Source organism: Dendrobates tinctorius, unplaced genomic scaffold, assembly GCF_039654945.1.
Source record: "Dendrobates tinctorius isolate UK_male_01 unplaced genomic scaffold, ASM3965494v1 ptg000032l, whole genome shotgun sequence".
NCBI lineage: Eukaryota > Metazoa > Chordata > Amphibia > Anura > Dendrobatidae > Dendrobates > Dendrobates tinctorius.
In genome coordinates this window covers 38,334,931-38,359,647 of record NW_027361700.1, presented here as the reverse complement: position 1 = coordinate 38,359,647, position 24,717 = coordinate 38,334,931, and the positions used below count along the sequence as shown (strand labels likewise).

General features: G+C 39.8%; 1 protein-coding gene and 1 long non-coding RNA gene across 2 annotated transcripts; one reads left to right on the top strand and one right to left on the bottom strand.

Moving 5' to 3' along the window:
• On the top strand, positions 1 to 21,085 carry COL1A1 (collagen type I alpha 1 chain). The gene is made up of 51 exons (XM_073572790.1): positions 1 to 220; positions 1,922 to 2,113; positions 2,306 to 2,325; positions 2,434 to 2,469; positions 2,840 to 2,932; positions 3,024 to 3,092; positions 3,294 to 3,338; positions 3,451 to 3,504; positions 4,216 to 4,269; positions 4,728 to 4,781; positions 5,039 to 5,092; positions 5,180 to 5,233; positions 5,327 to 5,371; positions 5,747 to 5,800; positions 5,898 to 5,942; positions 6,165 to 6,218; positions 6,487 to 6,585; positions 6,670 to 6,714; positions 6,837 to 6,935; positions 7,155 to 7,208; positions 7,294 to 7,401; positions 8,512 to 8,565; positions 8,856 to 8,954; positions 9,090 to 9,143; positions 9,247 to 9,345; positions 9,438 to 9,491; positions 9,990 to 10,043; positions 10,139 to 10,192; positions 10,639 to 10,692; positions 11,435 to 11,479; positions 11,783 to 11,881; positions 12,208 to 12,315; positions 12,520 to 12,627; positions 12,985 to 13,038; positions 13,130 to 13,183; positions 14,052 to 14,159; positions 14,259 to 14,312; positions 14,427 to 14,480; positions 15,230 to 15,391; positions 16,042 to 16,149; positions 16,474 to 16,581; positions 17,032 to 17,085; positions 17,176 to 17,283; positions 17,923 to 17,976; positions 18,064 to 18,171; positions 18,301 to 18,354; positions 18,465 to 18,572; positions 18,670 to 18,937; positions 19,039 to 19,229; positions 19,362 to 19,604; positions 19,793 to 21,085. The coding sequence occupies exons 1-51, from the start codon at positions 139 to 141 to the stop codon at positions 19,937 to 19,939; spliced, it is 4,329 nt and encodes a 1,442-aa protein (XP_073428891.1). The 5' UTR covers positions 1 to 138; the 3' UTR covers positions 19,940 to 21,085.
• Positions 5,094 to 6,236, bottom strand: LOC141086602 (uncharacterized). Its single transcript, XR_012231622.1, has 2 exons — positions 6,141 to 6,236; positions 5,094 to 5,960 (listed from the first exon to the last, which is right to left on the bottom strand). It is a non-coding gene; the product is annotated as an uncharacterized lncRNA (long non-coding RNA).
• Positions 21,086 to 24,717: the final 3,632 nt, after the last annotated feature.

Sequence of the window (24,717 nt, the reverse complement as noted above, 5' to 3'; positions counted from 1 at the left end):
CCTGACCAGCTGGGACACAGTAGGAAGTTTCTGCTGGGGTCTGCACTGGAGATATACCACTACACCTACCCCTGTATGACTAGGACCTAAGAAGATCTAGACAGGACCACAGAGAGTCTACATGTCTGATTGCTAGACATGTTCAGCTTTGTGGATACAAGATTACTGCTGGTAATAGCAGCAACGATCCTAGCAGCAAAATGTCAAGGAGAAGATGATGGTGAGTGCTACTTCTGTTATCTGCTGTGGTCTTGGATGGTCACCTTCATCACCAAGGATGGGTGCACCTGAAGAGTCCATAGATAATTGCTCAATGTCATAGAAACAATGTATGCAACCTGAAGCTCTCTAGATCCTGGTGCAATGCTGGGAGTTGTAGTTCTACAATACAACTTGCATGCCTATGCATCTGGAAAGCTCATATTTGCAACAGTGGATATTAGTTCTGAAATTTACATGCATGAACTTAATGGGTTAAATGTATTTAGGCATCTGTGAAGAACCAATGTAAAGTTGGGGTGGGATTCCTGCTAATCCTCTTTTCCTGTAGGAGTTAATGCATTGTTTTTATTGAAAACATATTATCTCATGAGTTCTCTGCATGGAAATTGGGCTTGAGGGACAGAAAGTTGCATGTGGCTTTCATTACACTCTGTTAAACTCATCAGGTGGGGGGAGCTGGATAATAAAATCTGGTAAGGAGTGATTCATCTGGGATTGTTAACAGATTCCAGAATATGGAAGTCTAGACATAACTTCAGAACTCCAGCATCAGGATGCTTACTTACCATACTGGTCCAAGCTACTACGCTGCTGCCACCTGGTGGCAACTATAGACATTTCAGGGAAGATGCAAAATCTATTGTGTTCCATCTATCACAAGTGTTACTCCTTTTACCATTATAATGGATTTATTCTTTGTTTTATTTAATGTCTTGAAATCCTAAAAAAGCATTAACACACAATGTCCTGTTTTTATTTCTTTTAAAACTGTATTAGTGTTTCCTGCTTATGTTGAATCAATGCCACCTAGTGGTACTAGAAAGTATAGCAATGACACGAATGGGTGCGGTGCGGAAAAAAATGAATATATCTTGAAACTTTTGTTTAACACCTGCATAGGGATTTTAAGTAATTTTTAGTTGTTTTTATAATTTGTTTATTCTTTTAGTTATTTTTAGAACAATTAATGACATATTTTTTTTTATTTATTTTTTTTTACATTTTTTAAATCTTTGAATGTTTTTGGTAGCTGGAGGCAGTAAATGTGTATATGTAATTCTGCTCTTGTGAGATGATCTTCTTTCTCAGCCCCCTATTAACATTCCACTTGTACCTGAACATGCCTCGTCCTGTACATCCTCATCTGCTTGAAGGCCGTGGTTTCCGCCTCCAGCACAGGATCTCACCACCAGCCTCTACTCCCACCCAAAACATTTTCACCTTCTCAGATTCCATTATTCCTCCTCCTCCTTTTCCCTCTGCCCTGAGCGCAGCATTACTGTATTCCCCCTCTTTTGTCCCTCATGGATCAAGACCCGTTATGATGCACATTGGTTTGGAAGAGACCCTAGCCTGGAAAACACAGATCTCTTCCAAATATTTTGTTCTGCTTCCTCCTCCCACCCTCAGTATTTTTGGCAGCTTTTACCCTTGTCACTGAGTCTGGTTGATGGGAACCAGATGATGGTTTTTTTTTTCTCTTGTTTCTTGCTTTTAATCCAGATGTAAAAAAAAAAAAGAACATCTGTGCCCCCTCCTCTCTTGCACTTTAACCCCTTGCAAGTTAATGTGAAAGGTACTTTTCATGGTTTCTAGAGGAGATATTCTTCTCTGCAGGTGGGATTTCATGCTGACAGTAGATTGTCATGGTCTACATCGTGTGCCTTCTACACTAACATTGATCATAATGTCGTTGCAGCCATCTTTTCTGAATGCACCTATGAAGGTGCTAGGTATAATGACAGAGACGTATGGAAACCTGAACCCTGCCAGATCTGCGTATGCGACAGTGGAAGCATCCTTTGCGATGTAGTGATCTGTGAAGACATCACCTGTGCAAACCCAGAGATCCCATTCGGAGAATGTTGTCCAGTATGCCCTGACTCTGATTGTAAGCAATGAGATAAAACTTAGGGAAGGTGGGCAATGTAGGCCTAGAATTTACAATGTCATATTGGTTTTCATAGCAAACCACCCCATAGGGTAAAAGCAATAATAAGCATAACACACCATAGCGTCAAATGTACATTAACACCAATATCCAATAATTAGTAACTGAACCCTCTCTCTTTCTATCCAACAGTCTCAGAATCTCAAGTTGAGGTGAGTCATGTTTTGGAGAACATCTAATGTATAATCTATAGTGTTTTCACTCTTGCTGATTTATAGTTGCATCCTTGTCCTCAAATTTTTATCCTTTTCTTCATTTAGGGTCCCAAGGGAGAGACCGGCCCACAAGGAGAGAGGGTGAGTGTCAGAGTTTAGGCCAAGATTTCGCAGTTGGTCATATCTTGCAGTGGTCCCTGAAGACATTAATTGACATATATAAGCTGATGACCTTCTTGTCCATGCTGAAAAGCTTTGCCCTTTAAGCAGGTTGTTACCTGCAGGAATCTGATCTTTGCCCTTAGAGAGTTACATTTTGTTAAGAAAACCCAAGTGCACAGCTCAAGATCTCTACAGTTTCTTAATTCTGTACAGACTTGTACCTTAGACATTCCACACTTTATGGAACAATAACTCTTAGTATTTACTTCACGGCTCTTATGTGTAGGGAGTCTTGCTGTATGATATCTTAAGAGTTTCTAGTAATTCGGTATTTTATTTTTCTACAAAGGGAATACCTGGCCCACCTGGCAGAGATGGCATTCCTGGACAACCCGGAGATCGTGGACCCCCAGGCCTTCCTGGTCCACCTGGCCTTGGCGGAGTAAGCATTCTACCTCATCATACATATTTTACCTCCTTTATGGCTGACCAATCGTCACATCTAACTTTGGTACCTCTTTTCTCCTCTACAGAACTTTGCTCCTCAAATGTCTTATGGTTATGATGAGAAATCAGCTGGTATCTCCATGCCAGGCCCAATGGTAAGAAGCCAATAAATTGCATTTAACAATTGGTACAATACTTCTGAAGGAAAAGAATGTCATAGTCGCATCATGATACATCAAAGTATAAATATTGTGTATCTTCCATCTATGGGACAGAAAATCCCTTACTTGGGGTTATGATAATTGAGGAACCCTAAAGACCTAATCTCAAGTTGACTTCTTTTTCTTTTATTTTAGGGTCCAATGGGTCCTCGTGGTCCTCCTGGCCCTTCTGGATCCCCTGTAAGTATCTTCAAGGAAGAAATATTGCTAGTAGACCGCATGCCACCGCTAGGCTTTGAGTGGGACATATTGTTCAAGTTATCTAACCTTGCTCCCCTTTCACTTTTTATAGGGACCTCAAGGTTTCCAAGGACCCCCTGGTGAACCTGGTGAACCCGGTGCTTCTGTACGTAACATTTTACACTCTAAATTTGTTGCTAAAGCTCTTGTGAAATTGATTTGAAGAAATTGGGAAAGTAGATTCTAGTTATATCCAATTAGACGCATTAGGCCTCAGCCAATACCACAAGGCAATAACTTTCATGGCCTGTTGCTATGGAGACAGCCACATGGTGTCAATATGATGTCATATCTATGGTGGTTGTCCATTGAGTTAATATGGTGTCATATCTATGCAGGTAGCCACATGGTGTCAATGTGAAGAAGAAAGTGATACCGTGGCTGGAGAACTAATGACTCCCTTAACATAGTTTGTTCCCATTTAATAAAATACAGACTAAACAAGTTAATTATTTGCTATTTAGGCCTTGTTCACCAACTGTCGGTAAGGCCTTAGCCAACTTCAGCAAGCATTGATTGCACTGAGAACAATACAAACCCGATGATGTCCTTGTGTATACTTTGGAATTTTATGTGCATTAATATAGTCTTTTAATTTTTAATGAAGGCTTCCCTGGCATAAAGCCCCAGCCACAGACAACATAGAAAAACCTAGACCATTATATTATGCCTGTATACTAGCCTAATAGAGGGCCATGGGCATGACACTGGATATAGGGCCTGGTTATAGTGCATATAAGGTTGACACAGTTTAAACCAACCAATGGATGAGTTTTATCCCAATATTTTGTCTTAACAAACATATTCTCTTTTTTAGGGTGCTATGGGACCCCGTGGACCTGCAGGACCTCCAGGAAAGAACGGTGAAGATGTAAGTATTGGAAGTTGCAAAGGAGAAAATATAAATTTATTTTGATTCTAAAGAATGATTCTAAATTTTGAGTCTAAAAAGAGAGGGCATATTTCTTTTTATTGGAAGCACAACTTTCATAGACGGGGTAATCCCATCTTCTAAAGTCATATTTCATTCAGAACATTACAATTAAATTAGGTTATTTACTTTGGATATAGAGAAGGTATTGAAGCCTATGCTTGAAGAACCTGCTCTAAAGTAGGCTTCGGCCAACTGAGCTTCTCTAGCTACATAGTGCATTTGGCAGCTCCAACTGCCAAAGTGTTATATTGGTATATTCCAATGCCCTCACTAGCTAGTCCTCGGGCATTGTAGTACATGGATATTATATTTACTCAGCAAAGGGGAGAAAACTGTACCCAAAGGTAGAACTTTGTGGGCTTCTCTGTGCATAACCTGCCTTGTTTTTCCAATAGGGTGAAGCTGGCAAACCTGGCCGCCCTGGTGAACGTGGACCCCCAGGCCCACAGGTAAGCATATCACATAATTTTAATGTTTTTAAAGGTCTTTTTTTGGAGATAATTAGATGGTATGTGGCAACCATCTGAAGTATATTTATTATTAACATCATAACAATTCCTATAAGGGCCCAAGAAACTGTGAAATTAATTTATTGAATGTATTGAAGATTTGTTGGTGGTGAACATGCTATTAAGTCATGTAGGACTTTGTAGTCATTACCATATTATTATAGGCCATGCCTAACATTCTCCCAATTACATTTTAGGGTGCCCGTGGTCTCCCAGGAACTGCTGGTCTTCCAGGAATGAAGGGACACAGAGTGAGTTCAATATCAAAGCTTCATTCATATGTTTCATCATCATCCAGAAATAGTGCAAGATTTCATAGCTTTCTTCTCTATACATAGGGTTTCAATGGTCTTGATGGTGCTAAGGGTGATACTGGTCCAGCTGGCCCCAAGGTATGTTTCGCTTATACAACACTGTAGGTAATGGCAATTTGACCAATAACTTAACTATGGTGGTCTTAATGTGTTATCTTCTATATGTTTTAGGGAGAACCTGGTGCACCTGGTGAGAATGGTTCTCCTGGACAAGTGGTAAGTAGTATTTTTTGTAAAAGGGAAGTTGATAGTTTTAAGGTAGTAAGGGCACCACAATGCCACAATCCAGAAGATCAGAAAAACAAACAACATTTTGGCAATTAAATAACTATACATATTAATTGGATATATTCGCAATATTTATCACTGATGTCTATAGATAGCCTCCTCACTTACCCATATTCTATTTGCCATGTTCGATAACTAGGCCTCAAACCAATGCATATGGCTGCTCTTATGTCCATATGAAATAAGTGGTAATGACAATGAAAAGAAACTTAGGTCAAATAGGAAACATTAAAAACCAATGCAATATCATGTGTAGTGTTGAACTTGTATACAATAATGGGATTTTATCCTATTCTTATTTAGGGTCCTCGTGGTCTCCCTGGTGAGAGAGGTCGTCCCGGACCCTCTGGCCCTGCTGTAAGTATATTGGTTCTTTCCTCCAAAACCCTAATGATGTATGTACTGAAGAATCATATAAGAGGTGTTAACGGAATCATTTTCTTCTTTCCTTTAGGGTGCTCGTGGTAATGATGGTGCTCCCGGTGGTGCTGGTCCTCCAGTAAGTAATCTTGGATTACTATGAAGAAAAAAAAGTCTATGATGGTCTCAATTTTTATAAATCTAATGGCAGTTAAAAGTAAATGGATGCACCTGTCCTGTTAGAGTACACCAATATAAGGATCAAACCTCATTATTTATTGTTATTGAGGATTTTCAGCACTTGAGAAGGAAGCAAATGTCTTCTGCTGTGACTTACCAATTTTATGCTCCATTATTTTAGGGTCCCACTGGCCCAAGTGGACCTCCTGGATTCCCTGGCGGTGTTGGTCCTAAGGTAAGATTTAATTCACCTGCAGAGAACACAATATTTTCAGAAATGAATCTCTGTTTTATAAAGTAATTGTACTGTAGATATATGGCAGATTACTATTTAAAGTATATACAACTCAAAATGAAACAAAGTAACGTAAGCCCGCCATATCCACCAATAGCTATGTTCATTATGCCCCAGCTAGACACACTTCCGGTCACATAATGCACATCTTAGAAGACTAGATGATACAATTTATGCTCCACAGTGACCCCTATTCTTTATCACATAGGGTGATGCTGGTCCCCAAGGATCTCGCGGTCCTGATGGTCCTCAGGGTGCTCGTGGTGAACCTGGTGCTCATGGCCCAGCTGGTGCCTCTGGTGGTGCTGTAAGTGTCCTTAGCATCTTCATACTCAAGAATCTGTAATCATCATCAGGACAGATTCAATGACTGGTGTTTTCTTTATATTAGGGAAATCCTGGTTCTGATGGTCAACCTGGTGCCAAGGGTGCCACTGTAAGTATTCAAGATTTTTTTTCTGCTTAACCACTTTCATAGTGCACACCTTAGTGCTACCAACCAACAATTATGTTGTATTGTTCAATCACCACTTCAATCAATATTTTTTTATTATATAGGGTGCTCCTGGTATTGCCGGCGCTCCTGGTTTCCCTGGTGCCCGTGGTGCTCCCGGACCTCAGGGCCCTGGTGGGTCTCCTGGTCCCAAAGGTAACAATGTAAGTATAACACAAAACATGTCCCTTTTTGGGTCTTGTGAGTACATCTTCTGAAAAGCTCGATTAAGTTAATATAATTCTGCTTTGTGATTGCCAATACCTGATTACATGTAGTCTTAGCATTTCAATGCTGAAAATTACACATATTTCTACATAGTATAAGAACTAGATTTTTTTGTTAAATTTGGTCTAAAATGTTATTTTATCTCTACTCCATAGGGAGAACCTGGTGCCCCTGGAAACAAAGGTGAACCTGGTGCCAAAGGAGAATCTGTAAGCATCATCTTGGTCTATCTTTCTTAATTTGAACAGATCTAATCATAATGGAACCAAAATGCTCACTTTAAACCTTCTTCAGGGCCCCGCTGGAGTTCAAGGACCACCAGGTCCCTCTGGTGAAGAAGGAAAGAGAGGATCCCGTGGAGAACCCGGACCTGCTGGACCTCCAGGACCTGCTGGTGAACGTGTAAGTGAACTAAAAAGTCTTTTTTGCCAATTTGTCCACATTGTCAGAGTTTTTGTTTTGGACTGTTGGGAGTTCCCAATAAAACCAATACATACTGACCATTTCACTTTTCCTTACCCATCTTCTCAGTTACGTTATAGATTCACTGTAGCTAGTAGGGCCTATGAAAATATAAGTGTATTGCTAAAAATTGTCTACCATGAAATCTCATTCCAAATAAACCCTAAGGAAACCAGAATATTGGTTCATAATTTTGAATATGTAGTTTGTAAGATGACATGTTTTGAGAAATGGTCATATATTCCAGACTAATATCCCTACAAATATTGGTTATCTGCTTTGCTTTTATAAGTCTACAGTAAATATTGCAAAAAACCACCTCGACATTTAGAGAACTGAGTCCATGTTGTGGTATTCTACAATATACAGTCTCAATAGTTTAGGGTACAATTCCCAGCTGATCTTGTGGTTTAGAGAAGCCTGGTGACACTTGTATGTTGAGAGATATGGCCTAAAACTGTGTTCAGTCCAAAAAAGTACTGAGGGAAATAATTTCTTAGGCTACTTTTTTAAATGACAGTAATATCATGTAAGGAACAGTGATGTCATTATTTCCTGTTGAATTTATTGTCTGTCTTTGCTTTAGAAATTTTAATCCAATCCACAATATGGCTGCCTTCATATATCAATTCAAGAACAAGGATCTCAGATCCTGTTTATTGGTTTACTTCATGTATGGGAATGATAATATATACAAAAATGTCCCTTCCCCCCAATTTTTTTTTATCTGGTGTAACATTATTGCCAGGATATAGTGGTATTCTTCAGAAGCACTATTATCTATTTGGCCATTTATTAAGAGTTTCTTACACTCATATACTAGTATTGAGCTTTGAACATACAATGAAGAAAGGATGGCAGCCATTTTCTCAACACTACTTCATGATTCAGAATCATAAATATTTTTTTTGTTTGACATATTGATGGATCTTGGGCCCTGGTTTGTAAGAATGGGCTTAATAGTAGATTTTATTTCTCTTTTTGTCAATCTTATTATTTTATGTCTACCTTTTGAGCAACATTTGTTTGACCATATTTTCTCCTCAATAGGGTGGACCCGGAAGCCGTGGTTTCCCTGGTGCTGATGGTGCTGGTGGACCCAAGGTAAGACTTCACTATGGACAACTTAATATTGATATTCTATTAAGTTACGTCAGAAATATAGCTACATTGAATGTCCCACTTGTTGGGAAGATCTAAGACTTCAAAGTTAGTTGACAATCTACAACTATTACACATTGCATATGTGTATGTTTATATCACACGCTGTATTGAATGGTAATGCCACTTGTTGTAGATATGACATTTTGCTACTGGAGCTGATACCTCTAAGACTGTGACTTAAAAGTTATACTCGTTCTTGTATCTAAACATTGACTATTGCTCTAACCTAGGGTCCCCCTGGTGAACGTGGTCCCGTTGGTCCTGCTGGTCCCAAAGGATCTAATGGCGAGTCTGGTCGCCCTGGTGAGCCTGGTCTTCCCGGTGCTAAGGTAAGAGATTATATCAGGACACAACACAAAAAGCCGAAAAGGGCTAAAAGCTATTACTAAGAAAGAAAACATATGTAACTGTGTTTACCAGGAGAATATAACTTAACCTTGTTTATTTCTGCCCTTTCTTTTTAGGGTCTGACTGGTAGCCCTGGTAGCCCTGGCCCTGATGGCAAGACTGGTCCCGCTGTAAGTTGTCTTCCTTATCTTCTATAATTTCAACTACTTTAGATATACTTTACTGATTTTTGCATTCTAGCTTGTGATTTTTGTTTTCCCTACTATGAAATAGGGTGCTCCTGGTCAAGATGGCCGCCCCGGACCTCCTGGCCCACCTGGTGCTAGAGGCCAATCTGGTGTAATGGGATTCCCTGGTCCTAAAGGCGCTGCTGTAAGTGGTTTTTATTTTTTTTATTATTCAGTTCCTTCACAGTTTTAACTGACTTGTAAAATGTGTTTAATATGTTTTTCTAACTTCCATAGGGTGAGCCTGGAAAGTCTGGTGAGAGAGGAGTTGCTGGTCCCCCTGGTGCAATTGTAAGTATCTCAAATATAATTATTAGTCAATAATCAACAAAAATGGATAATATCATCCAAGAGTCAGATAATACAGTAAACCAGGGGCGGACAAATAGAAGAGGGCCCCTGTGCAAGAACAGTATATGGGTCCTTTGCAGTGTAATAATGTGTCTATGACATAAGCTGTTTGCTTCTTTGGGGATAGAAGTGGGCTCCCTTTATCTTTTGGGCTTTGTGCACCTGCTTAGGTTGCACCAATGGTATGTCCACTTCTGCCAGATATATGATAAGAAGCTCATTACTACCGCTATCTCTATGTGAGCTTTCTCCATCTATCCCTCCTCCAAGCTGCAGTAATTCCAAACCTCAGTAATTATAAGTCACTAGCTCTACCCACATCATATACCAATAGCATAACCTAGGAGTCACTCCAGCACAGTTAAGCAATTAACTGAACAGTAGCTCGTTAGCCATGGTAAAGTCTGCATTCATAATGATATTCTCTGTCTCCTTTAGGGTGCCCCTGGCAAAGATGGTGAAGTTGGTGCTCAAGGTCCCCCTGGCCCTGGTGTAAGTATTATTATTTCTCGTTATTGCTCAATAATATCCATTTAGTATTGGTTTTGCAGCAGATATAACTAACCAATGCCTCTATTCTTTTGTAGGGTCCCGCTGGTGAGAGAGGAGAACAAGGTCCCGCTGGTCCCCCTGGATTCCAAGTACGTTTTTACATAGAGCATAGGAGCTATCTGTCTTTGATTTCCAGGCCTTTTTCCATTGATTTTCATTACAGTCATAAGGTGGACATGAATACAAAAGGAGAAAGCATGTTGAGATTTAACATGCCCAACCATGCTTTCACTTAACATTTTCTGTTGTGGGAGAGTTAACATACCATCATACACATTAGTTGTCTGGTAATGCCAAAATTGGGAGGACTAGTTGGCTTTTATCTAATATATGACCACCTTACATCTGAGCTTACATAGCTCAATTTAGTTACTTTACAGTGGATGTAAGTAATGCCTTGAATCTTTATGTAGTCATATGATTGCAGCACCATACATCCACCTGCGTTCATACTAATAGTCCTGGAAATTAATATTCAGCTATTTATAACTATACATTAAACCAGTAAAATTCAACATTATTTTTACTTTTTTAGGGTCTTCCCGGATCTCCAGGTGCTCCTGGTGAGAGTGGCAAGCCCGGTGAACAGGTGATTATATACATATAGATGAATGAAACTGTTATAATTGTTTGGAATACCAATAATGGATTTGAATATTTAGCCACCAATTTGGTGTCACTAGTGAAAACTATATCCAATATATATTAAGGTTGACAAATCATAAGATATATTTTATTATCATTATCATGAATTATTTTAAGTGCCATTAATTCCAAGGTGTACGGATAAAAAAAAGTTTGAGTAGGTCATATCATGCAAAAATCAAGTACAAAATATGGACTAAATAAGCTACAGACCAGTACAGAAAAGGAGTACTTTGCCCAAGAGGGCTTGCAAACAACAAGGCAAGAGGGAAAAACGAAATAGATGAGGGTAATAGCGGTTTAAATGGCAGTGAGGTGCCAAAATGGTATGAAGAGATGGGTTTTCAGGTTGTTTTTGAAGGTTTCTCAAAGACGGAAATGTCTGATCAGTTGGGGTGGCAAGTTCCAAAGCACTGAGGAAGAACAGGAGAGAACTTGGAGATGGACATATAATAACAGCTACATGTGGGGATGTATCTAGAGATCAGCTCAGATGCATGGGGGGGGTGGTTGTGGACAGCCATGTATTATATACTAAATGCTCTGGACAATGGGTAACCAATGAAGGGTTTGGTAGAGGGGGACAGAGGGGAGAGGTGGATTGCTTAAAAAAAACTTTTGGATTAAATTTTAAATATTCAGTCACTTTTGGATAATGATATTAACATTCAACTTTTTCATCATAGGGTGCTCCTGGAGATGTTGGTCCTCCTGGTCCTGGTGGCCCAAGAGTAAGTTTCATACTTTTATACATAAGTCTTTATACATTGATTATGTAATGCCCAATAGTCAGTTCTTTTAGTGGTCATTGTATAAAAGCAGTTAGTCTAAAATAGTAATTTGTAGTATTTGACTATCATATAAGCATTACTCTGATGGGTAGTGTCTAGTACAGTCTATGATATTAGGTCTGACAAATAATAGTAAGAAACTCTGCTTAGTTTAGACTAAAATTAATTATTAGTCATAGATCCCACTTATTATGTCTGCCATAAATTTGACCATCTCATGCTTACTACGTTTATCTTATATAGGGTGAAAGAGGTTTCCCTGGTGAACGTGGTGTCCAAGGTCCTCCTGGCCCTCAGGGACCCCGTGGTTCTAATGGTGCTCCTGGTAACGATGGTGCTAAGGTAAGTTTACCTTGACATGACCACAAATGATGGTGCACAATTTAATCTTCAGAGGACTAGTGTTCAGTAATGAATGACCGTAATAGTCAATGTAGACATTTAGAACACTGATTCATGTTAACTGTTAAGTAAAGCGATAGAAACATACAATGGACTGAAACAGTACATTAAAACATTCAGATTTCTTAGTGTAAACCAGTAATGAACCATTATATATTGGCAAATAAGGGTAGTTTAGTAAATTTTATCAGTTTGTAAGAACCTTCATGTTCACAAATTCTAAGTTTAGTTTGTCATATGTTCTTTTGTTGTTTTCCTTATAATAGGGTGAAGCTGGTGCTCCAGGTGCCCCTGGTGGTCAAGGAGCCCCTGGACTTCAAGGAATGCCCGGTGAGCGTGGTGCTGGCGGTCTGCCTGGTGCTAAGGGAGACAGAGTAAGTGCCAATCCATGATTTGATTTCTATAGAAATATTTGAAAATTGTATTTAGTGATCTAATAATGCCTCATTCCGCCTATTCCTTCTACAGTTTCATCTCCTGAACTGTTCTTCTTCTATGATTCTCAAATTTATTTCTAACTACTATTTTACATTACACTATATTTCATAGTTCTCAATTCTCTCCATTACTTCTTCCAGGGTGATCACGGACCTAAAGGAAGCGATGGTGCCCCTGGCAAAGATGGTGTTAGAGGTCTTGCTGGCCCAATTGGTCCACCTGGCCCATCTGGTGCTCCTGGTGACAAAGTAAGTGTAGTCTTCCTAGTGATCAGGTGTTACACTTATACAGAAAAAGAGAGTCCCTAGCACATATGCAATAAAAAGTTATATTGCCAAAATCTTTATACAATACATTTGAATATTTGGAATCCATCGCAAAAAAATGAAATGGATACAAAAAATTGTCCTACATCAGACAAAATTTAGTTTTGCATGAACAATCTCTTCTAGTTATAAAACCTATATTTCAGTGCATGCTTACTAATGAGGAAGGATGATATTTCCCTCATCCTGTGTCTGTTATTGGGCTCTATTTTGTAGTTGGACATGGTTATACTAGTCCAATGTTTGTCACTGATAATAACCTATTGTTCCTTTGCACAGGGTGAAGCTGGTCCCGCTGGCCCTTCTGGCCCCACTGGTGCCCGTGGTGCTCCCGTAAGTATCTTCTGTAAATATCAGCGTATCACACCATTTTCACAGTCGTTTAATTCCTTATGATAATGGTCTATGCCTATTTCTCCCATAGGGTGAGCGTGGTGAGCCTGGTCCTTCTGGCCCTGCTGGGTTTGCTGGTCCTCCTGTAAGTATTCAATATATACTTTTTGGGTCCTTGCATACATCTAGATATTATTATTGTCACCAGTTTTTAAATAGGAAGATATATGTTCTTTTCCATTATACTCAGTTAAAGCTTTTGCAAATAGCAGTCAAACTTATCTACTCCATTTTGGTGAATTACCCATAACGTTACTTCAAGATGAACATAGCCTCTCATACTGTAGATCTGAACTCTTTCTGTTAATGTCATTGTCCTGTTGTTATGGACACTGTGGACTGGTATACCGAGGGCCCATCAGTAACATTGATTCTGGAGGCCCATTTTTATGCTACATGCAAATATCATTGGCAAGGGATGAAGGATACTAATGAATTGAATTCTACTTTTTATGTAATCCCAGCCTGAGCTTCCGTAAAATATTAAAATTGGTAGTCTGTTAAATAAATGAGATGCTGTATGCTGCCTTTGTCTGCATTTTGTGCACACAGTGCACTGTGCCAAGCACTGCTCATTTAGAGGTCCCACTCATGCACTGAGGTCCACCGAAAGGTTCACCTGTTCCCTGTGAGTCATTCTGAGCTTGGCTATAGCCTAAAAGTTTGTTCCTTCATCAGAATAATTAGATGTAGCTAATTAACCTCCAAATAATTTGTTAGTCAGCTGTGAATACAAAGTCACAAAATTCCTAAAAATTCCAATTCCAAACCACAGACCCAATTAAATAAATCTGTGGCAGCATCCACACAGGTAAAGACATATAGGCTATACTAACTGGTCCCATATTAAATGTAATGTTTCAACCTATGCAGGAGTCTTTGTCAAGCGTATTGTAAGGTCCATAAGCAAGTTACGATAATACTCTTGCTTACCTGTGCTTCTCTCTCTTTAGGGTGCTGATGGTCAACCTGGTGCCAAGGGAGAACAGGGAGACAATGGTCCCAAAGGTGATGCTGGTCCTCCAGGCCCTGGTGGTCCTACTGGTGCTCCCGGCCCTGCTGTAAGTTCATTTGTAGATACTTTAAACCTATCAGTTAATGATTATTATTTTTTAATATTTATAAAGTTTTGATGATATGCTTGCTTTGTCTTTATATAGGGTGCAGTTGGTGCTCCTGGTCCCAAGGGTGCTCGTGGCTCTGCTGGTCCTCCTGTAAGTATGATTGGACTAGTAAATCCATTGATATGTTCTTTCGACTTAATGTCTGCTTGAACCACCTTTATTTTGTTTAACACAAGTTTCCTGATGTGTCTTTCACTTTTGTAGGGTGCTACTGGTTTCCCTGGTGCTGCTGGACGTGTTGGACCCCCTGGCCCATCTGTAAGTAGCACCTTTGACCATGACATTACATCTATGTAATAACTACACATAGAGATAGATAGATAGATCAATGTTGCTAATGTCTAATATAGGCTTCACATACACTATGGCATTAGTAATCAAAACTTAAGGTAGTGGTCATACTTCATAATACCTTCATAATAGTTAACGTACATAGTTACATAGGTTGGAAAAGACCTAAGTCCATCAAATTTATCCATTCTCTACCAATTATACATTTTTTGTCACTAAATTATCTACAACCCACAATGTTATGTTATGTGTACTGAGGAAATCGTCCAACACTTTTGTAAAAGTTTCTGCCATTACTTCCTCTTGTGGTCGAGCATTCCATAGTCTGACTGCTCTAACTGTAAAGAACCCTTTCCTATTTAGCTGTGGGAATCACCTTTCTTCCACCCGTAATGCGTGTCCCCTGGTCCTTAGTATGGTCTTTTGTAAGGAATAAGTCATGTGCCAGTCATTTGTACTGACCACACGTATTTCTGCATATAAATGAGACTACTCTGAGGTATCTTTTTTTGAAGCTAAACTAGCCCAGCTTTTCCAACCTTTCATTATTTGAGAGGCCTTCCATGCTTGCAATAATCGAGCTACACGGACTCTAACTTCTGAATATCGTTTTTAAAATGTGGAGCCCAAAACTGGATCACATATTCCAGATGTGACCTTATAAGTAATTTATAGAGGGATAACAATACATTGATAATAATCCAAATAATCTTCAGGGAAATGCTGGACCTCCAGGACCACCTGGCCCAGCTGGAAAAGAAGGACAGAAAGGAAACCGTGGTGAGACTGGCCCTGCTGGACGTCCTGGTGAACCTGGAGCTGCTGGACCTCCCGGACCCTCTGGCGAGAAAGGTTCTCCTGGTAGTGATGGCCCTGCTGTAAGTGTTGCCCTAATTGTGCTTATATAAATTATTTTTTCTGTAACAAAAATGAAGCCTTGATTGATAAAAACATAGAAAGTACCATAGGTTTTTTGTCTATGGCATACTTAATTATGTAGTTCATAAATACCTCGACATAATGTGACCAAATAAGCAAGACCATTATGCATAAGGTTTTATGTAAAAAATGAAAGTGTAATTTTCATCTTAAATACGATATTTATGACATATCCTTGGGATATGCCATACATGGCTGATAAAGGCAGGTCAATCTTTTGGGACTAGCACATATTTCAACAATATGGGTCTCATAAACCAATTTTGCAGCTGCTGTGAGTGGAGAGGTGGCCGTACATGCACAGTTCTCCCTCTTCTCTTTTATGGGAGTAATGGAAAGAACCAAGAATACTTCCTTAGCTATTTGCAGAACTCTATAGAGTATACAGATCTATCTATCTACATAGCGCAAGATGAGGTCCCATTAGTCAGATAGTTACTTATATCAAAACTTAGATGTATATCTGTTCAATGGTTATGACATTTACGAAGGATATGCCATACATATCTGAGATAGCAATACCCTTATAAGTGATTTTTTTCACTGTCCGTGATACATTTCTAAAGTTTATCTGATTTTGGCTTTGTAGGGTCTCCCTGGTATTCCTGGACCTCAAGGTATTGCTGGAACCCGTGGTACCGTTGGTCTTCCCGGACAGAGAGGAGAAAGAGGTTTCCCAGGTCTTCCCGGACCCACTGTGAGTATCATATTGATATAGTATATAGCACATCAATAGTTCATAAAGATTTCCCATTCCTGTAGGCCACAACAGGGGCTGTGTAAATTACGTTACATGAAAATTAACATGTTTCCTTCAAAATGGGAGTAAATACAAGAATTGCTGTGTATCTCATAGTATATTTTCACCACAATACCACATACTGTATATATATATAACCATATACTGTATATATGAACATAAACCCTCACACCATACTTCAGTATTGCATGACACATGTGCATCCCCACTGACCATGTAATCACACTCATTTAAATTGTTTTCTTTTGCCTTACCTTTTAGGGTGAACCTGGTAAACAAGGCCCAGGTGGTCCAAGTGGTGAACGTGGTCCCCCAGGTCCTTCTGGACCCCCAGGCTTAGCTGGTCCCCCTGGTGAACCCGGTCGTGAGGTAAATCTTTTATGATATTATTAAATGTATACATTTATAGAATGAATACTCTTACTTCCCGACCAACATATTAGGGTTATTATTAGTATCTATTACTTGTCCATGTATCCTCTAATTCAGTATTCAACAAAGTGCAGGGGACGTTCGTGACAGTCCACCTTAAGACAGAGGCATGAGTGCCATCAAGGCTACTACCATATAGTCAACCTGTTTTATCAAAACCCAGCTTGGTTTGGGTAATATACATAAGAAAGACACAGGTTTATGTAATAAAAAATAACATCTGTGACCATTGCTATGACACATATAAAATGAAGATATTTGAAATCTTAGCAGGTGTAATAATTATACCAAGAACCATGGAGAACCAAAATGACTTTTGATCTTTTCTGCAGAAAATGGAAATTTAAGGCAGCTCATCTTCACCTGCAATCTGTTCTTCTACTTTAGGGCTCTACTGGATCTGAAGGTTCTCCTGGTCGTGACGGTTCTGCTGGACCCAAGGTGAATACCACAAATATAGCAACATTTGTTCAATTAACTTAGTGTGATAACAAAAAATGTTCCTTAACCTAATAATTTCATTTTCTATAGGGTGATCGTGGTGAGGGCGGGCCTGCTGGACCTCCTGGTGCTCCTGGTGCTCCTGGTGCTCCTGGCCCAGCTGGCCCTGCTGGAAAGAGTGGCGATCGTGGTGAGACTGTGAGTATTCCCTCTTTTCTCAATTTATACCATTAGACAAGTACTACTCAGTAAGGACTACTGGTGTTGGATCATAGTTTTATTAGTTGCAATACTTAAATTTTAGGGGTAGGATGCTACATATTACTAGTGAAGATAAATAAAGTCTTTGATATGTGTAACCCATCTAATTAAGGAAGTGAAATCTGGCTTAGGCATAGCTATAGGAAGTGCAGGGGAAGCAGTTGCACCTAGTCGTGGTGCATAAGAAGGCCCAAATGCCAATCTGCTACATAATAAGTCCCTAATATAGCAGCACATGGTAAGAAACGGCCCTCTTACATATATTATGTGGCCCAGGAGCTGCAGCAGGTTATATATCTGCATTTGAGGGCATTTCATCATAGCTACAAAAAGAAAGAACTTATTTAACATAGTTCAATGCTGTTTAGTCTAATAGTCACGTGGCTTCTGTAATCCGTTCAGTTCAGGTCCCTTAGATTTTCAAGGATTTCAAAAACACAAACTCATGCAATGCCACTCTCACAAATTGTAAAACAGATTACTAACCAAATCAAAGATATTGGGTTAGCTTTGAAGATGCTGAATAGCTAAACACATTCCTAATTTATGACAATGTTTCCTTCTTTTTTTCTTTAGGGTCCCGCTGGTCCTGCTGGCCCCGCTGGTCCTTCTGGCGTTCGTGGCCCTGCTGTAAGTAACCCTATTTTCCACACTTGCTTCAATTTTCAACACTCTTCATATATACTTCTCAGATAACTAATATATTGTCTAATTTAGGGAGCACAAGGAGCACGTGGAGACAAGGGTGAATCTGGTGAACAAGGAGAAAGAGGCATGAAGGGACACAGAGGATTCAACGGTCTTCCTGGACCTCCTGGCCCCCCTGTGAGTATTAATGGTCAATAAATAATAGATTAGGATACATGAGGAGTTTAATCCTCCCAGCTGTTCCTTTCTGAGTCTTGAACCTTTAAAACTTGAGTTTCACATAGAAATAATGAATCTCTATTTTAGGGTTCCTCTGGTGAACAAGGTCCATCTGGAGCTTCTGGTCCTGCTGGTCCAAGAGTAAGTATTATTTTACTGCAATTCTCCATCAGCACTAGAAGTTAATCTGTCTAAATTAGATATATGAGATACCTACAATATATGATTAACTGTGTGCTTATAAATTATAGGGGCCACCTGGATCTTCTGGCAATCCTGGTAAAGATGGTGCTAATGGTCTGCCTGGTCCCATCGGTCCTCCTGGTCCACGTGGTCGTAATGGTGATGTTGGTCCTTCTGTGAGTATCCTTATTTTATTATTCATAGACTGGTCAATTTATATAGTATAATTTTTCACTTGTCTAAAACTTCGACTTCTTCTGTAACATATTTTAGGGTCCCCCTGGACCTCCTGGTCCCCCAGGTCCTCCTGGCCCTCCCAGTGGTGGATTTGACTTCAGCTTCATGCCCCAACCTCCTCAGGAGAAATCACACTACCGTGCTGATGATGCCAACGTTATGCGTGACCGTGATATGGAGGTAGACACCACCCTCAAGAGCCTGAGCAAACAGATTGAGAACATCCGCAGTCCCGAGGGTACCAGAAAGAACCCAGCCCGCACCTGCCGTGACCTGAAGATGTGCAACTCTGACTGGAAGAGCGGTAAGATTATGTGGTGATGATGATACAGATATGTCTTGACCATACCCATGCATGTACTTAAAAAAGAGATATCATATTGACATTCCTCTTCTTTTGCACAGGTGAATACTGGATTGACCCCAACCAAGGCTGTACTCTTGATGCCATCAAGGTCTTCTGCAACATGGAGACTGGAGAAACCTGTGTGTATCCAACTCAATCCATAGTTGAACAGAAGAACTGGTACACCAGCAAGAACCCACGTGAGAAGAAGCATGTCTGGTTCGGAGAGACAATGAGTGAAGGATTCCAAGTAAGCATGAGCATAATACAATTCAATAGAATGGGGGACCCTAGTAATGAATTGTAACAGGCCCAATCCATTTATCCATATGTCATGGCAGACAAATAGTAAGCATACCAAACATTTTTTTTTTACTTATAGTTTGATTACGGCAGTGAGGGATCTGACTCCGCTGATGTTGCCATCCAACTTACCTTCCTCCGCCTCATGGCCACTGAAGCTTCTCAGAACATCACCTACCACTGCAAGAACAGCGTGGCTTACATGGATCAAGAAACTGGCAACTTGAAGAAGGCCCTGCTCCTCCAAGGCTCCAACGAAATTGAACTCAGAGCAGAGGGCAATAGCCGCTTCACATACAGTGTCACAGAAGATGGATGCACGGTAAGTAAAAGTCCAAGAAGATGCGACCCTTTAGTGCCAAACATTTCAATATATTTTACAATTAACCTGTCCTACTACTGTAGAGGGTGGACTTATTGCACTATATTGGTATCTTATAATACACAAAATTCATCCTTGTATTATATTATGGAAAAATAATATGCTAATAATTCTTATTTCCTCTACAGCAACACACAGGACAATGGGGTAAGACAGTCATTGAATACAAAACATCAAAGACATCACGCCTGCCCATCACTGACGTTGCACCCATGGATATTGGAGCTGCAGACCAGGAATTCGGAATTGAGATCGGACCAGTCTGCTTCGTGTAAAAACAAAACACAAATACCAGGACAGGAGAATATCTCATGCGGACTTGAAATTGTTGTTCCTCTCATCTCTAAAACTTTTCTTGTTTCCGTAAGCATTACACAAAAAACAAACAGATAGTCATGCTTTGAAGAACATCTCTCAAAGGACAGACCACTCCCGTGTGTTGTGTTCACGGGATGGAGATTTATCACCTCTCCCATTTTCTGTGCCCCTGCTTACATTGGCCTTTCCAGAACCTTGAACATGTCCCTTTCCCTTTGGAAAAAAATGGAAATTATGACTGTCCCCGGATTTGAGATGATGAGATTCTTGGATTGATGATCCTAAAGTAGAAGAGGAGTAAACCAGATCATTTCATGTAATGCACCTTTTTTAAGAAAAAGAAAATGTTTTTTTTTTGTTTTTCATTTGTTCAGGTGGCAAAAAAAAATAAATATGAAAAAATAAAATTGAAGGTGTGTGGAGAGTGTTTTGGAATCATGAAAGACTTCGGTTTTGTCCTCTGGGTGTGAGTGTCTCCTTTCACTGCTTCTCCATCATTCTTGAAGTTCCTCTTCCATGCTAAGCTTCATCCTTGTCATACTGAAGGTCCCACAAACAGTTTAATATTGATGGTTCTTCCAGTGTTAGAAGGGTGAGCAGTGTAGAATATTAATGTGTGTTTATTTTTCCTGAGACTACCTCACTGTTGTATCCCATTCATTTGGTGCTAAGGTCTCACTGCTTCTTTGATGGTCTTCTCCATAATAGCTTCACTTTTTGGTGCTAAGCAATAGAACAGATCTATTGTCCATATTTATCCCCCATCCCTCCCATAATCAAAGGTGCTATTTTCATTCCATCTTACCACCTTTTTTAAACCCCTTTCCCGTGAACACAAGGTCATATGGTCCTGTCTGCATTGGTGTAATTCTCACCTTTTTGTTTTCCCTCATCCTCTTTGTCTTCACCATTGCCTTTTCTCGTTCTCCTTCTTCCTCCTTCCTTTTTCCAACTTTCCAAACCAAAACTAGACAGTGATGCCATGGGGTTTGAACTGAAAAAAAAACCAAAGGATCTGTACCTGTTTTGTTATTGTATAATAATTTGAGATGTTTTTAATTATTTTGATTGCTGAAATAAAGCATGTGATATGGTCCAAAACAGTCAATGTGATCGGTGGTCCTTCTCTATCCGACGTTGGCATCTCCCCCATAAAAGTACATATAGAGATGTTGTGTTTCCATATACCATTAAAGTTATGTAAGAAGGAAGATATGTTCATTAACTAATATAAAGTTATTTATGGTCTTGCACTTTAAGTAGTCAACCAAGGAGCTTAACTTTATTTTGACAACGTGGTTCTCATGTCCAGTCTTGGAACAATAAGTTGCCGCATGTAAATGGCGTCGTTCTCGATTCCCTTACTTCTATCCTCACAAGCTAAAGTGTAATCATAGATTACAGTGTCTAAACAGACTTGAAATCATGTAGATGTAGTCATTATCTTTTTAATACAACCAACTCAATCAGAAACTGGTTGGTTTTACCATTTTAGTTGGTTTTACCATGCCATCGTAGTTGGTTTTACTTTTCAACCATGGCTCTTAATTTGTTTTACTATTTGAACCATGAAAGGGAATCTTAAATGAAACGTAAACATTTCCACTCATCATTCATCACATCATAATTTGATTTCTTAGTGATTTGATTTATTAGTTCAGACAGATCTTTAGCTCTTGTCAATGATCAAGAAGTAAGACTCTACCAATTCCAAAGATGGTGTCCCGATTTTCTCCTTCAACACAAATGTAGGCTATGCTATGTAGGTAATATTTGCAAGGACTATGTGTAGAGTGTTTGATACAGGTGTGCTCTACCGACAGAAAACTATACCCCCAGGAAGATAATGCTCATTGCAAGTCTTCTATACGGTCTGTGCATGCAGTACCCTATTGTTGCCACGCAGCACTAGTTATCTGGGTTCTAGGCAAGCCAAGAGGAAAATAGGCAAAAATACAATCAAGAAAGCTTCATTTATGAAAACGGTCTTAGAAAAATCTTGTCTGTTGCCCATAGCAATCAATCAGCTTTCATTTATTAAACAGCTCTGGTAAGATGCACTGTCATTGGTTGATACAAGTACAAAGACAGTTTTTCTTTTAGATAATTTTGATAAATTTGCTCCAGATTTTCTATATTCTTTGCATGGGTTTCCTTTGACGCTCCAAAAAGATACTAAAGGTTTCATTTGCTTACATGAGAGAGTCCCTAGCGTTGAGATAGTTAAATTAAATTGTGAGTCCAATTAAAAGCAAGGACTAATTGTAAACCATGGTGGTCTATAATGGGTATGGTGACAACATTCCATTTCCTGGCATGCTGAAAGACAGCACATGTCAAAAAAGAATTTCCAAAAATATATTATCTTGTCTATTTATATAATTGCCTTGTAATGTTTTCATTTCCTGTTCTGTCCAAATGTCACCGTATCCCAGATTTGTAAGCGGAGGAAGTTCACCGACCGCCATATTGGGACACCCAAGTGATATGTGTCTCAATATGGAAACTGCTGCTGGCACCAACCTATTGCGCGGTACCACCAGCGGAACACCGTTGCACCACACACACACTCTCACCCTCACGCAGCCTCTTGCATGGTATCACCAGCGGAACACTGTCGAGAACACGCTGCTGCCGGGATCAGCCGAATGATTCACTGACTGCCGCCATCTTTGTACCGGAGGAGCGCATGCGTAGTTTTAATGTGACCGCCTCTATCTGTCTGCACAAAGATGGCGGTGGTCTGATTTACTGCCCCTGTGGGAATTACGCGCAGATGCAGTGAATCATTCGGCTGATCCCGGCAGCAGGTGCGCTACGTGTCTACAGGCAGAGGAAGCCGGTCCCATTAAAGGAGTTTTCCCACGAATGAAAGTTCATTTTAAAAATTGACTGTATGACCATGTACAGAGAATTCCACATCTCCAGGGCAGGGGAGGAAGCAAAAGACAATACTGACATTACAGCAGGGTATCACAGAGGATTCATTTTGTGAGGTAAAATATTTCACTGACTGTCTTTAAAAAATATTTTACCTCATAAAATGTATCCTCTGCGATCACCTGCTGTAATGTCAGTATTGTCTTTTGCTTCCTCCCCTGCCCAGGAGTTGTGGTATGTTCTGTACATGATCAGACACAGGGATGAGAGAGACAGAGCACAGGGGGGAGACAGCTCAAATGGGACAGCACATGAGGGGAGAACACAGCACAGGTAGGAGAGAGACAGCAGACAAGGGGGATTGCACATGGGGTAGACAGGTCAAAGAAGAGAGCACAGAAGGGAGAAGTCAGCACATGGAGAAAGAGAGAGTGGATAGGTGGGTGAGCACATGGGGGGGAGATTCTCAACGCTGCAAAGCCTGCCCCCATCATGACATTACCGCCCTCCTGATGCGATAGCATCGGACCTCCATCTAGTTAATAGATAATCATTATTCTTGGAATTGTCCTCTAATCAGACCTCAATGAACCGTAATTGAAGGTGCAGACAAGTGATAAGCCATCAACCAATCAGATTTTAGCTTTCATTTTTTTAACTGCCCTGGTAGATTGAAAGTTGCACTTTGATTGGTTGCTATGGGCAACATTGACTAATTTTCCATTAGGCATAAATGTGCCTCCATGTTTGTGGAATGGCTTTTTGTTTTCACCCATCCTGTGATGGCCATCTCATAAACAAATGTGGAAACTCAAGAACGCCTCCATTGTGGTCTTTTAATGCATCTCCATGACATACCAGAAGATAACCTTTGCTTGTATCTTTGCTTTAAGATATTATTATATACAATGCAGCCCTTACACACTATATATTGTGTGTATATACAGCGGGTGAAATATGGAAAGTATTGGACACTTCACCAATTGTCTAAGTAAATATATTTCTAATGGTGCTATTGACATGAAGCTCTAACCAGATGTTGGTAACAACCCATTCCATTCCACGTAGGCAAAGAAATCAAACCATAAATGTCCATAAATTATATACAATAATCAGAAATGACACAGGGAAAAGTATTGCACACATGAAGAAAAAGAAATGTAAAAAGCCTTGGAAAATCATGGAAAATTTATCAGTAATTAGGAATCCTCCCACTTAATGAAAAATAATATCAGTTGGTTCAACTGATGGCCTAAAAAAGATATCTCATTACCCAGGTGCTACACAAGAAATATCTCATGATGGGTGAAACCAGTGAGCTCTATCAAGACCTTCACAACCTTATTGCTGCAAAACATACTGATGACATTTGTTACAGAAGAGTTTCTAAACTACTGAAGGCTCCAGTGAGCACTGTTGGGGCCATAATCTGGAAATTGAAATAACATCATTCACCATAAGCCTGCCACGACATAGTGCTTACCGCAACATTTCTGACACAGGAATGAAATGAATTATCAGAAGAGTTGTCCAAAAGCTATGGATTACCTAGGGAGACCTACAGAAAGAACTGGAATCAGCAGTTACAATTGTTTCAAAGAAAACTATAAGTACAGTCCATTTTTTCTTTTCATTTTTCATTCCTGTGTACTTTTGGATGTGTGCTTTGGTTTATTGTCTTGCTGGAGGACCCATGATTTTCACCTCAAACCAAGTTTTCTTGTACCTGGTTAAACATTTTCTCTAAAAGTTCTTGATAATTCTCTGATTTCATGATTTCTGTGATACAGGCAAGTCATCCAGTACCAGGCGCAGCAAAGCAACCTCATAGCATTATGGATCCTCCACCATGCTT

What these genes read in the sequence shown, in the direction of transcription:
- COL1A1 (XM_073572790.1), top strand. Translation starts at nt 139, where the DNA reads ATGTTCAGCTTTGTGGATACAAGATTACTGCTGGTAATAGCAGCAACG. An exon ending in TCTCCATGCCAGGCCCAATG is followed by an intron (nt 3,093 to 3,293) that starts GTAAGAAGCCAA and finishes CTTTTATTTTAG; the next exon opens with GGTCCAATGGGTCCTCGTGG. An exon ending in CTGGTGCCTCTGGTGGTGCT is followed by an intron (nt 6,586 to 6,669) that starts GTAAGTGTCCTT and finishes TCTTTATATTAG; the next exon opens with GGAAATCCTGGTTCTGATGG.